Here is a 13,317-nt window from a genome sequence, read left to right as displayed (position 1 = left end):
TCTTCATGGAGGTAGTTAGGAGGTGGGCCATTAGTGTGGGCAGACTAGATGGGCTGTGGCCCTTTTCTGCCGTCATGTTCTATGTTTCTATGTACCTGCAGAAGGATATGGCGATACTCGAGTGGGTTCAGAAGAGAGTGACACGTTTGATAAAAGGTATGGAATACCTTTCATACGCTGAAAGACTGGAGAAACTGGGGCTCTTTTCCCTGGAGAAGCGGAGACTTAGAGGGGATATGATTGAAACTTATAAGATCATGAAGGGTATAGAGAATGTGGAAAGGGACAGATTCTTCAAACTTTCGAAAACTACAAGAACGAGAGGGAATTTGGAAAAATTAAGAGGGGATAGATTCAAAACCAATGCTAGGAAGTTCTTCTTCACCCAACGGGTGGTGGACACCTGGAATGCGCTTCCAGAGACTGTGATAGAACAGGATACGGTATTAGAGTTCAAGAAGGGATTGGACAACTTTCTGAAGGAAAAGAGGATAGAAGGGTATAGATAGAGGGTTACTTAACAGGTCTGGACCTGATGGGCCGCCGCATGAGTGGACTGCTGGGCATGATGGACCCCTGGTCTGACCCAGCAGAGGCACTGCTTATGTTCTTATGTTATGTACCAAATACTGATTCGCTCACTTTAATGGGAATTCCCCCACCCAGCCAGCTTGAATTAAAGGGTCTGTAGGAAGTACCAGGGACTTCTGCCGATTTAAAGTCAGCCCAGAATAAATCTGAAACTCGTCCAGAAGTTCTAAGGCCTGAGATAATGAGCGCCGAGGGTTCCCCAGGGTGAGTAAAAGGTCATCAGCAAAAGCTAACACACAGAGTTGGGAAGCGCCTTCCGGTAAGCCCTCAAGCTCATCATCTTGCTGTAAAGTGCGAAGAAGGGGTCTAAGTATAGTATGAACAGTAAAGGCGATAACGGACAGCCTTGTCTTGTGCCCCTACCAACGGAAAATTTCCCCGTGTGTACCCCATTAATTAATACTGAGGCCATAGGATCTTGATATAAAGCCAGCAAGGAGTTATAATACCACCCAGTGAACCCCAGATAGCGCAGCAAAGGACACAAATAATGCCAATTAACCTTATCGAAGGCTTTAGCTGTGTCAAGCCCTATTAGGAGACCAGGATGACCGCTGCTCCATGCCCTGGAATAAGCCATCAGCACCCTACGAATATTAATAACCGAGTGACATATCTTCACAAACCCCACTTGTTCCGGTGTCACTAGGGTGGGTAGTATAAGAGCCAAACGATTTGCTAATATACGGGCAAAAATTTTAATATCTGTATTGACGAGTGATATTGCTCGATAAGACTACAATTCTAGTTTTGGCTTGTCTAGTTTTGGAATCAGAGCTATTAAGGCTTCATTAGCATAACGCGGCAATGTGCCTTTTTTCTGTATGGTCTCATAATAGGCTAATGGGGAACCCCCGATGGAAAGAGACAAGATTTTATAAAACTCTGGGGAGTAACAGATTGAGATCTTTAAGTCTGTCCCCATTCGCCTTATCACGAAGACCACACACCATTTTAGTAGCCTTCCTCTGGGCCAACTCCATCCTTTTTATAATTTTTTGAAGGTGCGGCCTCCAGAATTGTCCACAATTTTCTAAATGAGGTCTCACCATAGTCTTGTACAGGGACATCAAAACCTCCTTTTTCCTACTGGCCATACCCTCTTCCTATGCAACCCAGCATCCTTCTAGCTTTCGCCATCACTGTTTCAACCTGTTTGGCCACCTTAAGATCATCACATACAATCCCACCCAAGTCCCGCTCTTCTGTCATGCACATAAGTAATTCACCCCTAAACTGTACCATTCCCTCTGGTTTTTGCAGCCAAATTGCAAGACCTTGCATTTCTTAGCATTAAATTTTATCTGCCAAATTTTGCCTAGGAAGTGACATCAGAGGAAGAGCTGATACTGGTACAACGGCAGCTTGGAGGTTGCTACTTGCACCAGGAATGTTACAGAGGTACAGGGGAAGGGAAGCGGCATACGTGCGGCAGGAGGGGGAGGGGAAGGAGCGTTTCGAGGATGGAGAAGATGGTGGGGGAGTGGTGCACACCACATTGGGCACCTCTTGCCACACCACTGTTTAACATAAGAATATCCTTACTGGGTCAGACCAAAGGTCCATCAAGCTAATCCAGGTCCCTAGTACCTGGCCAAAACCCAAGGAGTAGCAACATTCCATGCGGAATCCCCAAACAGTAGCAACATTCCATGCTACCGATCCAGGGCAAGCAGTGGCTACCCCATGCCTTTCTCAATAACAGAGTATGGACTTTTCCTCCAGGAACTTATCTAAACCTTTCTTAAAACCAGCTACGCTATTCGCTTTTACCACATCCTCTGGTAACGTGTTCCAGAGCTTAACTATTCTCTGAAAAAAAGTTTCCCTGTAACTTCATCGAGTGTCCCCTAGTCTTTGTAATTTTTGACGGAATTAAAAATCGATCCACTTGTACCCGTTCTACTCCGCTCAGGATTTTATAGACTTCAATCATATCTCCCCTCAGCCGTCTCTTTTCCAAGCTGAAGAGCCCTAAGCGTTTTAGTTTTTCCTCATATGGGAGGCATGCCAGCCCCTTTATTATCTTGGTTGCTCTTCTTTGAACCTTTTCTAATGCCTGAGATAAGGAGACCAGAATTGAACGCAATACTGCAGGTGAGGTCGCACCATGGAGCGATACAGGAGCATTATAACATTCTTAGTCTTGTTTAACATCCCTTTTTTAATAATTCCTAGCATCCTGTTTGCTATTTTGGCTGCCGCCGCACATTGGGCAGAAGGTTTCATTGCATTGTCTATGATGACACCCAGATCCAAGGTGGACCGTATCATCCAGTAATTGTGATTCAAATTTTTCCCAATGTGCATCACTTTGCATTTGTCCAAATTAAATTTCATCTGCCATTTGGACGCCGCCCACTCTTCCAATTTCCTAAGGTTTGCCTGCAATTTTTCACAATCTGCATGTGTTTTAACAACTTTGAACAATTTAGTGTCATCTGCAAATTTAATCACCTCACTCGTCATTCCAATTTTCATTTTCTCTGTTTCTATATAGGTAGAGATTAGTAGTTGGTGAGGATGGACAGACTGGGTAGGCCGAAGGGTCTTTATCTGTGTCATTTTCTCTGTTTCTATATAGGTAGAGATTAGTAGTTGGTGAGGATGGACAGACTGGGTAGGCCGAAGGGTCTTTATCTGTGTCATTTTCTCTGTTTCTATATAGGTAGAGATAAGTAGTTGGTGAGGATGGACAGACTGGGTAGGCCGAAGGGTCTTTATCTGTGTCATTTTCTCTGTTTCTATATAGGTAGAGATTAGTAGTTGGTGAGGATGGACAGACTGGGTAGGCCGAAGGGTCTTTATCTGTGTCATTTTCTCTGTTTCTATATAGGTAGAGATAAGTAGTTGGTGAGGATGGACAGACTGGGTAGGCCGAAGGGTCTTTATCTGTGTCATTTTCTCTGTTTCTATGTACAGAGGATCACTCAGGGAGAGGAAGGGATGGTAGAGATTAATGATGTGGATGGACAGACTGAAGAGGCCGTAAGGTCTTTTAACTGTGTCATTTTCTCTGAGGGAGAGGAAGGGATGGTAGAGATTAGTAGTTGAGGTGGATAGGCTTTATAGTCTTTCTCTGTCAGTTTCTATGTCTTGTGTGTGTTTTACCATTTCAGAGTTTTGCACATCTAGTTCTACGAGTGATATGAATGCAACGCTCCCTTTTTCTTTTAGATAAGCAATGGTGAAGGCCGTGGAAAGCTGGAAAGAGAGATGCTCACATCCCTGGGGCAGGATATCAATGAGATGCTGGGTTACAAAATCTTTGTCGTTGTAACGGTTATAATAGAATCAGGTGAGTGACGGTTTTCTGTCCCAAGAGATGGGCAGCCATAGAAATCGGTAACATCTCTCAAATTAAAATGTTGAGTTCTGCTGTCAGTAGCATGACATACAAGGGTAAAGGGTAAGGGTCATGGGTTTGATGGACTACCTTTCTGAGGTACAACCAAAGCAGTTTACAATTACTTTCTCTGTCCCTGGTGAACTCAGTCTAAGGGTCCCTTTTACTAGACAGACATTAGCAGACGCTAGGAAGCTCATTATATGCCTGTGAGATTTTTAAGACCTTAGTGGGCTCCAATTCTGTTAGTGCACTTAATATTTTGTGTACCTCAGGTAGTGGACGGTTAAATGACTTTCCCAGCATCATATGGGGCTGCAGTGGAAATCAAACCTAGTTTCTAAGTTCTGATCCCATTGTGCTAAGCATTAGGAATTCCCTTCTACAAGGCAGGACCCTGGACTTCCCTCATCTGGAATATAAATTAAACCAGTACACGGATCCCAGTATAAAGATGCTCACACTCCACAAGAGGCTGACTGCACCTGATGTGCTCCACTGCCCCTCTGGTCCTAACCACAGCTAGTGATTCTCCTTCCCCAAATACCTACACAGTTCTAATTTATCTCCTTGAGGCCTCCACCCCAGGCATATTATTTTCCTCTCATGGGAATGATTGGGAACTGGTCCCGTTCGCCCATTGGATTTTTAATGATCTTTTGTTTTTACAGGAAGTGACATGGTAGAAGCAGAACTGTCAGGAATTCCAATTGTGACATCACCATACAAAATCAACTTTGCAAATACACTCAGTTTTATGAAGCCTGGCATACCCTTTGACCTCACGGTAACTTCATCTCATTTTCTGTACTGCGCGATGCTTCTACAACTGTTGCCCATCCGTGGAGAACACGTTATTCTGTGGTTGTGTGTGTGTGCATATTGTAGTAAGTGGAAGACGTTTTTGCACACTTTTGATGCGTCTCATTGCTGTTAATGTGGTGTGGACTTCACCTTTTGTCGTAGGTCCATGTAACAAACCCTGATGGCTCCCCTGCTCACAGAGTTCCAGTGGAAGCCGATAATGGAAAGGTTGAGGGAGTGACTCAGGAAGATGGCACCACCAAGTTGACTGTGAATACACACGCTAGTGAACAGCCACTACAGATTACTGTGAGTCCCTTTTACAATCCTTCGCATGTAGGGCTCTGACTACACGGTGCACGCTTCATGCAATCACTAAGCCAGGGTAGGGTTTTATTTAGCTTGTGAAATGAGAAAGATAGGGGAAGAGCTCGGGCATAGAGTGAGGCAGGCAATAAAGTCCTTTGAGGTTAATATTGCTAAACAAATACTTCTGTCCTATGTTCACGGAAGAAAATCCAGGAGAAGGACTGCAATTGGCTGGTAAAGCTACATTTGAGAATGGAGTGGATAACACACTGTTCACAGAAGAAAGTGTTTATGAACAACTAGAAAAATTAAAGGTGAACAAAGCCATGGGACCGTACGGGATCTATCCCAGGATACTGAGGGAGCTCACAGAGGTTCTGGAGGGTCCACTTAAAGATTTGTTCAATAAATCCCTGGAGACAGGAGAGGTTCCGTGGGATTGGCGAACAGAAGATGTAGTCCCTCTTCACAAAAGGGTTTGCCAATAGTGTAGAATAAATACAGTGGTGCCTCACACAACGAACTTAATTCGTTCCAGGAGCAAGTTTGTTATGCGAAAAGTTCGTTATGTGAAACGTGTTTTCCCATAACAATACATGTTAAAAAAAATAATTCGTTCTGCAGCATAAAATATGCTAAGATGACATAAAAAAAGATAAATTTGTCAAAATGGTGAAAATGGTGGTCTTGCTGAGGCCAAACTCTTTGACGAGGTCACACTAATTATTATTGGACTATCATATGATACAATATTATTTGGAACAGCAATGAGAACACAAAGTCCGATTTCTGCTGATAATAATAAACTTTTATTAATTTTAACAGGGGTAGCCATACAGCAAATTACTCAGAACTGGAAAGATTACACTAAATTGAATTACACTTTTTGGTGGAATTCAATTTGTCATATATATAAAATGGAAAAAGTACTGGCATTACAACAAGGTTATATTAACAAATTTAATAAAATATGGAGACCATTGACAATTTATTCCACTGATCAGATATAATAACACATGTATAGAACATATAGAAGGGGTAGGGAGGGAAAACTATTGTAATATTAATATGATATAAATTCTGAAAAAGGGTTTATTTAATTCACATTGTAAGAAAATTTAATGATAATTTCAAGTGTTTTTTTGTATAATTGAATGTATTACATGTATTTCACTTGATGTAAGAATTAAAAAAAAAAAAAATATTTATACTGTTTTACCCCACATTCACTCCTTCTAATTATTTCCCGTTTCATTTCAACAGAAATCACCTTCCTGCTTTTTTTAGAAGCCATGATATATAAAAAATATTGAGTTTATCTTAAAAGGACGACTGTATACAGTGAGAGAGGGCAGTTAAGCGCAGTGACTAACGACTGCCTGCAGTGCCTGCGCGGAAGGATGCAATACATCGGCAGCTCGGGCGACTTCGTTGTGTGAAACGAAGTTCGTTGTGTGAAACGAAGTTCGTTGTGTGAAACGAAGTTCGTTGTGTGAAACGAAGTTCGTTGTGTGAATCAAGACATGAAGTTCGTTGTGTGCAGCGTTCGTTGTGCGAGGCGTTCGTTATGCGAGGCACCACTGTACACCAAGACATAGTCCATGTAAACAAAGTGAAGAAGTTGTGGAAAGGAATCCAATTTCATTACAGTAATAACTCCTTGGTCACAGGGTGGATGCTGGTGAAATCCCTCTCTCTCCAAATGCCTGTTAGCCTACTTTACTGGTTCGATGCCTATGTCCCCTCTGTCAGCTGTGGTAGCCCTTTGGCCAGTGATTAAGCTCGGTATTTCACTCAGTAAAAACAGTTTCTCTGTTCTTTAGGTTCTTTTCCCCGGTGCTGTGGTTCTTTTGTGGAACAAATTAGTAGATGAGCCCTAAATGAGTTTTTTCTCTCCCGTCACTGCTTCCAGTTTTCAGGTCCTTGTATCAGCAGCGTCACTCTTCAGCTCTCTGTGCCAGAGGGATGAGAGTGCATCGTGATGCTAGAAAACAGAATTTAGAATTCAAATTTGATTAGCAGCTTTCTGGAGCAGAAGCTCCAAATGTCCTTCCTGCTTTTTTGGCAGGTGATCTTGGGGTGTAGGTGGCATGGTGCAGGGGTGAATTTATGTGACAGAATTTGTGCTCTAGTAAAATTCACTCTATCTCTGTTTTATGTATTAAAAAACACAAACCCAGTTGCCTTTCGGGTCATAATACTCGTATATCACCTGTACATACATCATTGGATGTCCAGAGCAGAGAAACGTTCTGGGGAGGATTTTGGGCAGGATACATACCTTTTCTGATTCTGGAAGCTTTTTATGTGAATTTTACTTTGGCAAAACTTCTCATACGAAACTCTCAAGAGTAACTTTGTGCCGGTGGTTCCTCCTGAGAGAATTTTCAAGTGAACGTGTGTGTGAGCTGCTTTTCCAAACTGGTGTAAGCTGGTCATCTAGCTGACAGATTCATACTAAATTATTGAAAAAGTCCCCCCCCCCCTTCCTGCTTATAAATATACGAAGCTTGATAGTCTAAAGGATTTAACTGTTCAGGAGAGGTCTCTGCCTGGTTAAACCACCGTAACCAGGGTCAACCTGAATATTCAGTGGGGCTTAACTGGATGATGATCTGGTCTACACTATTCAGGCAGTACAGGTGGCAATCTGGAGTGGAGTCTGGGAAGATCTGACATGGATGTTTGTTTGATTATCCACTATTTCTGAAAACAGATCACAGCGGATCACAATTAACTTTAAAATTCAGAAAAACAAAGAAAGAAGATAGAAAGGAATCAGTCACTCAAAGAATAAATACATGTTCCTGCATCAGCCATTGATGCTGCTCAGATCTGAGGGGAAAAATTATGTCATACCAAATGAAAGTTAAAAAAAAGAGCTTTTAAAAGGGACTTAAACATGGGGCAAGGTTATTCAATAGAAAAGGGGAATAGAGAGTAAAAAGCAGAAGCTCTAGTAGACTCAAGAACATAAGCAATGCCTCTGCTGGGTCAGACCTGAAGTCCATCGTGCCCAGCAGTCCGCTCACACCGGCGCCCAATGGGTCCAGGACCTGTGTAGTAATCCTCTATCTATACCCCTCTATCCCCTTTTCCAACAGGAAATTGTCCAATCCTTTCTTGAACCCCAGTACCGTACTCTGCCCTATTACGCTCTCTGGAAGCACATTCCAGGTGCTCACCACATGCTGGGTAAAGAAGAACTTCCTAGCATTCGTTTTGAATCTGTCCCCTTTCAACTTTTCCGAATGCCCTCTTGTTCTTTTATTTTTTGAAAGTTTGAAGAATTTGTCCCTCTCTACTCTCTCTATGCCCTTCATGATCTTATAAGTTTCTATCATATCCCCTCTAAGTCTCCTCTTCTCCAGGGAAAAGAGACCCAGTTTCTCCAATCTCTCAGCGTATGAAAGGTTTTCCATCCCCTTTATCAGGCGCGATGCTCTCCTCTGAACCCTCTCGAGTAACGCCATGTACTTCTTAAGGTACGGCGTCTAATATTGGACGCAGTACTCCAGATGCGGACGCACCAACGCCAGATACAATAGCAGGATAACTTCTTTCGTTCTGGTTGTAATACCCTTCTTGATTATGCCTAGCATTCTGTTTGCCTTATTAGCGGCCTCTGCGCACTGTGCCGTCGGCTTCATTGTCATGTCCACCATTACCCCAAAGTCCCTTTCTTGGGTACTCTCATTTAATAACATCCCTCTCATCGTATAGTTGTACCTCGGGTTTCTATTTCCCACATGTAATACTTTACATTTCTCAAAGCTGAACTTCATCTGCCATCTCGTCACCCATTCCCCTAGTTTGTTCAATTTCCTTTGCAATTCTTTGCAGTCCTCTTTAGTCCGAGCTCCACTAAATAGTTTGATGTTGCCTGCAAATTTTATTATTTCGCACTTCGTCCCTGTTTCTAGATCATTTATGAATATATTAAATAGCAGCGGCCTGAGCACCGAGCCCTGTGGGACCTCACTCGTGACCCTCCTCCAGTCCGAGTAGTGGCCCTTCACTCCTACCCTCTGTTTCCTACCCGCCAACCAGTTTCTGATCCATCTATGTACGTCTCCTTCCACCCCATGGTTCTTCAGTTTCCGGAGTAGGCGTTCATGGGGCACCTTGTCAAAGGCTTTTTGGAAATCTAGATATAAGATGTCTATGGGGTCTCCTTTATCCATCCGTTTGTTAATTCCTTCAAAGAAGTGCAATAAGTTCATTAGGCACGATCTCCCCTTGCAGATACCATGTTGGCTGGTTATCAGAAGTTTGTTTCTTTCAAAATATTCATCGATGTTTTCTTTTATCAGTGCTTCCGCCATTTTCACTGGAACTGAGGTCAGACTCACTGGTCTGTAGTTTCCCGGGTCACCTCTTGATCCCTTTTTAAAGATGGGCGTAACATTGGCTATCTTCCAGTCCTCCGGGATCTTGCCTGTTTTCAGGGATAGATTACAAATTTGCTGCAGTAGTTCCACTATCTCCTCCTTTAATTCCTTCAGAACCCTTGGATGGATTCCGTCCGGACCCGGGGATTTGTCAGTTTTTAGTTTTTCTATCTGCTTGCGTACATCTTCAAGGCTCACTTCCATGGATGTTAATTTTTCTGCTTGATTTCCATTGAAGAATTGCTCAGGTTCCTGTATGTTGGATGTGTCTTCGTTTGTAAATACAGATGAAAAGAACATGTTTAGTCTTTCTGCCACTTCTTTCTCCTCCTTCATCACTCCCTTCCTGTCTCCGTCGTCCAGCAGTCCCACCTCCTCCCTACCTGGTTGCTTCCCTTTAACATATCTAAAGAACGGTTTGAAATTTCATGCTTCCCTGGCTAGCCTTTCTTCATACTCTCTTTTGGCTTTTCGAACCACTCGGTGACATTCTTTTTGATACTTCCTGTGCTCTTTTCAGTTCCCCTCAGTTTTGTCCTTTTTCCATTTCCTGAATGAATTTTTCTTATTACCTATCGCTTCCTTCACTATTTTAGTTATCCACGCCGGGTCTTTTGTTCGACTCTTTTTGCACCCCTTTCTGAATCTAGGGATATACAGATTTTGCGCCTCGCTCACCGTGTTCTTGAGAAAAGACCAGGTATGTTCTACCGTTTGCCATTTTTTGGAAGTGTTCCTAAGTTTCTTCCTTACCATTTCCCTCATTGCTTCGTAGTTTCCTTTCCTGAAGTTGAAAGTTGTCGCTATGGTTCTCTTTCCTTTCGGTATTCCTACCTCAACCTTGAACTTGATCATGTTTTGATCGCTGTTTCCCAACGGTCCCACTACCACTACTTCCTTTGCAGGTCCCCTTAACCCATTTAGGATTAGATCCAGAGTGGCATTTCCTCTCGTTAGTTCTCTAACAAGCTGGTCCATGAAACAATCTTGTATAGCCTCCATGAATTCTGTCTCCCTAGCACATTTTGAGCTTACAAGACTCCAGTCTATCCCGGGGTAGTTGAAGTCTCCCATAATAACTGTGTTACCGCTTTTGCATTCTCGCTTCATCTCGGCTTCCATTTCTTCATCGATATCTTCAGTTTGCCTGGGTGGACGATAGTATAGGCCCATCTTTATTTCAGGCCCTTTCCATCCCGGTATTTTAACTCATAGTGATTCCAGCTTGTTGGTCGTCTCTGCTGTGTCCATTTTTGTCGATTGTATGCTTTCTTTTATGTATAGGGCTATTCCACCTCCTTTCTGTCCTGACCTGTCCTGGCGATAGAGCTTGTACCCCGGCAGTGCTGTTTCCCATTTGTTTTCTTCATTCCACCACGTTTCAGAGACTCCAATGATGTCTATGTCCTCTGCATTGGCCATGGCTTCTAATTCCCCCATTTTGTTTCTTAGGCTCCTTGCATTAGTATATATGCAATTTAGATCCTGGTATTTTCTTGTCTTCATTTCCTTTCCCAGTGCTTTGGTCTTTAGTTTCTTCTCTTTTGTTACAATCCTTCTAACCTCTTCTTCTGGGTTAGTTGACTCCTGTAATTTGTCCATTGTTTCTTCCCAGCCTTTTTTCCCCTCGGTATCTTCACGGGATACCTTCTTCCGAATCGTTGACGCTTGGTCGACTGTGGTTTTCCCCTTCTTCTTAGTTTAAAACCTGTTCTATTCCTCTCCTGATGTTGTTTGCTAGAAGTCTTGTTCCCGCCGCGCTCAGATGCAGTCCATATCTCCTGTAGAGCTTGCTCTTGCCTCAGAATGTTGTCCAGTTCCTCACGAAGTGGAACCCTTCTTCCTCACACCATCTCCTCATCCACGCATTTATTGATTGTAGTTCCTCCTGCCTTTTCACATCTGCCCTTGGTACTGGTAGGATCTCTGAGAACGCTATCTTCTGGGTCCTCATCTTCAGCTTCCTTCCCAGAATCTTGAACTCTTCTATCAGTGTGCTTCTTCTGTAGTCTCTCCTGCTGGCATCATTCGTCCCGATGTAGATCATTACTGTGGTCTCTTCCGTCTCCGCTCCTTCCAAGATCTTTCCAATTTTGTTGACGATGTCCTTGGTTCTTGCTCCTGAGAGGGAGGTCACCAGTCGATCCTCTCTCCCTCCTGCTATGTGGCTGTCCACATGCCTCAGGATTGAGTCTCCCACTAGGATCACTGACTTTCCCTTCTTTAGGTTTCACTTCGGTCTCAGGTCTATGTCCTCGGTGTGCTTCCTCTCCTGGGCATCGACTAGCCATTTTCTCCCCCTCGTGCGATGTTCCTCTGTGAGTGTCTTCTATGAGGTCATCTGCTTCTTGTTCTCCCTTCCATGTGCAAATTTAGGTGAAGGGAATTGATGCGAATCTAATGAACGCAGAGAACGCGACAGTGTCTAAGGAATAGTCAGTGTGGCTGAATAAGATGGGGACCCAAAGTGAAGAGATTTTTCTGTTAAACACAGGAACCAGCATCTAATATCGAATGGGAAGCTAGTGTAGACAAATGTCCAGTTATTGGTGGTTTTCAGAACTCCAACAGGATGGCTGACCAAAAGAAATTTAGCACAAAAAGGACTGGGGCTGAGGACAAACAGCTTCTCCCTCTCTCTCTAAGTTTCCAGCCTCTTTCCGCCAGAATTAATAGCTGTGACCAATGGACTTTCCCGCCAAAATTCAAATTTGTGACCAACGGATTTTCCTGCTTTAGTCACCTCAAACCCCAGCCAATCAGGTTCAATGAACCACTATATATAAAGACAAACTAGAGACCTCGCACCACAGTCATCACGATGACTGAAACGTTGATTCTACCTACCCAGGCATGGTGAGAGCCAGCAACTGCAATAATCGTGACTAGATGGAGTTAAAGACAGTAAAAGGTCTGACCTAACTTTTGCCTGCTTAGTTCCCCAGGTGCCGAGCTAAGTATTGCTGATACTGGGTAAATGTTGGCAACCCAGACTTTTGAGCACCAGAACCCAGACACAGAGCCTATGGTGTCCAGCATTTAAAACCATGCAGAGGGAGGAAGTGACATTGATGAGCTAGAAAGAAGCGTAAGCCCATGGCTCCCCGACCGCTGGAGTGGAAGCTGAATTGCTCTGGAGACGGTGTTACTTGAGAGGCTTAAGACTGATTTGCTCCTTGAGCTTTGTTGATAATTGCAAATCCAGTCTACAAATGAGTAAGAAAAAGACCCCTGATTGAAGGAGTATGCTTATCCGGGCAGTAGGCACCCTGGGAATTGATTCATTCAGCGGAGAATGAGAGTGTATGGAAGAGTTGCGAGGATGGTTTCAGGAACTGAAAGCAAATATAGTAGCATCGAGAGAGGACTTGGCAGCAATGAAATCTGAACTTAAGGTGGATATAACTGGTCTGGGTCAGTGTATAGAGGACGCGGAACAACAAGTCAAGGAAGTAGCAGTACAATTGAATTTAATGGAAGAAAAACACACGCAGCAGGAAAAACAAGTAAATGAACTAATGGACCGTGTAGAAGAATTGGAAAATAGGGGTAGGAGACAAAATCTTCATCTAAGAGGCCTACCTGATATGCCGGAATATCGTAATTGTAAAGAAATAGTTCAAAAAATATTGGCGTTTGTTCTGGCTCAAGCTCAAATTGAGAAGCAGGCAGATCAAATTCATTTTGATCGCGCACATCGTGCATTAGAGGCAACTAGGCCCAATCAATTTAAGGACATTGTAGTATGATTTCATAACTATGTACAAAAGGAGGAAATCATGACGCAGCACGGAAACAGGAGAAGATATTATGGGACACATATGAATTAATAAATAACTGCAGCAAAAAATGTTGCAAAAATGTTATAAGCCAAGT

The 13,317-nt window shown here is 43.2% G+C and overlaps 1 protein-coding gene across 1 annotated transcript in view; it reads left to right on the top strand.

Annotated features, from left to right (window-relative positions):
* The window catches only part of C3 (complement C3), a 135,095-nt gene that overhangs the window by 19,838 nt on the left and 101,940 nt on the right, over positions 1–13,317 (top strand). The window contains exons 9-11 of the mRNA XM_033923996.1: positions 3,769–3,889; positions 4,609–4,724; positions 4,904–5,050. Of these exons, the coding sequence (XP_033779887.1) occupies positions 3,769–3,889; positions 4,609–4,724; positions 4,904–5,050 (384 nt within the window). The remainder of the gene's footprint in view (positions 1–3,768; positions 3,890–4,608; positions 4,725–4,903; positions 5,051–13,317) is intronic.

Source organism: Geotrypetes seraphini, chromosome 16 (assembly GCF_902459505.1).
Source record: "Geotrypetes seraphini chromosome 16, aGeoSer1.1, whole genome shotgun sequence".
Taxonomy (NCBI): Eukaryota; Metazoa; Chordata; class Amphibia; order Gymnophiona; family Dermophiidae; genus Geotrypetes; species Geotrypetes seraphini.
Note: the sequence above shows the minus strand (reverse complement) of the source record. Positions and strands in the feature narration are given on the sequence as shown.